A 2,805-nucleotide genomic window follows, 5' to 3' on the forward strand; every position below is an offset into this window, starting at 1 on the left:
CACGTGCAATGTTATGTAATATAAATCTATTTTTAATTTATTACCGGATACAGAACGAACAGAGGAGGAGAACGCTATAGGACGGCTGGAAGAAATCGTCTCCCCGAGATCACCGAGTATGACTAAGCATTCCGAAAGCGGTAGCGGCTGAGGCCTTCCACCAGCAGTCGGCGGGATGTAGTACAAGCAGTTGCGCGCATACCTATAGAATTTGAAGCACATTCTATTTGTATATAATGCACCAATGGTCTGACATAGACAAAAGCAAATACAAGCATTGACAGTGTCACTGAGGGCTGAACATTGGGTTCAGAAGCCATGATAAATTCCTCTGAGGGACAATAGTTCACGGGGGGTGTTTACACTGGGGGAGTACCAGTAAGATAGCTTTCTATGCCTTTCTATATAGTTTTATCCTTCCTAGTTTTCAGGTGCTCCTTGCATTGCCCGCCGACTGCTGGTGGAATGCCTCAGCCGCTACTGCTTTTGGAATGCTTAGTCATACTCGGTGATCTCGGGGAGACGATTTCTTCCAGCCTTCCTACAGTGTTCTCCTCCTCTGTTCGTTCTGTATCCGGTAATAAATTAAAAATAGATTTGTATTACATAACATTGCACATGCGCCCTAGTAAAGGAGGAGCGAGAACGCTAAGGACGGTGGTTTAGGAGCCTGCACCGGGATTTGATCTGAGCTGTTGCCAATAATAGGTGGATCGCCATACCTGGCCCTGTAGGGCCCAGAAAAATACGGAAAAATCATACTATATTTGTGGGGCCAGGCCCAATGGTGCCGGACCTATACATAGCGTGGGAATGTGTCTAGAGCGCCACACAACAGCTACTAGCAGCTGATATAATATCAGGAAAATGCGCAAAAATCTGGGAAAAATCATGGAACCTGCTGTGGATGACAGCACATATGTGGCATCACTATATTACATCAGCACATGCCAAATATGGCAGCAATTGACATGGGATACCTCCAGGATCTACATTTCAGCCTCTTTCCATATCTGGGGTTTATTTGTCCTTAATGTTGATGTTGTTACTAATTTAGCAATGGAAATAGTGCATAGGAATCGGGTGTGCTTGTCCTAATCATGTGTAGGTACCATGGGCTGTGCATTGCTGTACAAGAATTATTTTCACCGCTGGCTTGGGACAGTTTTTCGCATTTTCACACACTATTGCTATGCGACATTGCTGGGAATTTGGGGATCTTACTCAGACCATATAAGGCTATATGTTTGCATAAGACCCCAAGAGATTCTGAGCAACAAGTGGCTAACTACCACTTTTGGGTATTACTCCTCCTATGGACACCCCATGACTACCACTTGTGTTACTATGGGTTATAACACACTTCCCTTGGGGTATATTTGCATGTACCACCATGTGCATAATTTTTGGGCCCACCCAGACCACCCTGGGTGACTTGGCACCAGTCCGTCGCGCAGCGACTGTCAATATTGACCGAGTACGCTATGGTATTCACGAAATCACCCACCAGCTTGAAACAGATAGCCAGATCTGGCAATCGTGGCGCAATCGTAACCTGAGGCCCGAAATCCGTCAATACCTGCATAAAGCTTTCCATGGCACACAGAAAATTGGGGATTACTGGGATCCAATTCCCAACTACGGCCACCGAGCTGTATGTCCCTATTGTGGTGACACGACCGAAACGATGGAACACATCTGGCTGGAATGTGACGCACCTGAACGCCAAATCATTTGGCATCTCGCGGCATCCCTGTGGCCCGAACAGAACGGCCCATGGCCAAACCTCGCCTTTGGCGCTATCCTGGGCTGTGTGTAGAATCTCCGTAGTCAGTACAGTTAGCTTGTATCACACACACACCAATAAACGGAACCTCGTCTTATTGCGAGAGATACAAGATAGGTAATTGAGCTAAGCAGATTCAGAGGTAGTTGTTGTCTAACGATCCGCCTGCCCAATCCGTCCATCTATCACTCAGTAACCAAACACGTCCAAACTCGGCGCCACTCGGTGGCGCCCACCTTACACCCTCCCCACTTAGAGCGAGACATTGTCTCTGATGACAATGGGGAGCGATATAATGGTATTATTGTTGTATGGAAATATATTATAATAGGGTCCGAGACTCAATGGTCATCTACATCGCGATTCGGGGTAGCGTCCATGACAAGGATCATCATACAATGCAATTTCGGTATGCGGCGGGAGGAGTGGTCATATTACATAGTGATGCCGCAGGGTATTAATGATTCGATAATGCGATATAAGATTGTTATAGTCCAAATAATAGCACAGACGCGAGACGGCGGCAACGACAGCGACGGCGACGAGAGAGGGGGGGGGCACGCAGCGTCCGTACTCCCCACTTAGTCGGCGAAAGGGTCCGGTGTCGGTGCACCCTTGACTCCACGCAACTCCGCGAGCTCAATGGCAGCCTCATAGTGTCTCCCTTGGGTCCATATGCCACAGCCGGCGAGGTATTTGATGATCTGCTCCTCGTCGGTGGGGTTGCCCTCGAAGTCGGGCGACGATCTAGTCGGGGCCTTCTCGACCTTGCCCTCATCGATGGCAGCCTTGTACCGTCCCGACGCAATGACGTGCAAGGTCGCATTAATGAACGCGTCCGTGTCCTCGAGCTTCCCTCCGGCGCGCTGCAAATAACGCCACCAACGTGCGCGCGATGCGATGGTGTCGGTCTGGCCCTTCTGGAACCCTTGGGGCGCCATCTCCGGCCGTTTTCTTGATGAGCTCGACGAAGGCGGCAGTGTAGGGGCCTTCGTAGAACGAGCTCGGCGTGATCGCGA

General features: G+C 49.4%; 1 protein-coding gene across 1 annotated transcript; it reads right to left on the reverse strand.

Moving 5' to 3' along the window:
• Nucleotides 1–2,367: 2,367 nt before the first annotated feature.
• Nucleotides 2,368–2,727, reverse strand: GLOTRDRAFT_130843 (uncharacterized protein; the record flags this gene model as incomplete). Its single annotated transcript, XM_007869639.1, has 1 exon — nucleotides 2,368–2,727. The coding sequence occupies one exon, from the start codon at nucleotides 2,725–2,727 to the stop codon at nucleotides 2,368–2,370; it is 360 nt and encodes a 119-aa protein (XP_007867830.1).
• Between the last annotated feature and the right edge of the window lie 78 nt (nucleotides 2,728–2,805).

Source organism: Gloeophyllum trabeum (assembly GCF_000344685.1).
Source record: "Gloeophyllum trabeum ATCC 11539 unplaced genomic scaffold GLOTRscaffold_00010, whole genome shotgun sequence".
NCBI lineage: Eukaryota > Fungi > Basidiomycota > Agaricomycetes > Gloeophyllales > Gloeophyllaceae > Gloeophyllum > Gloeophyllum trabeum.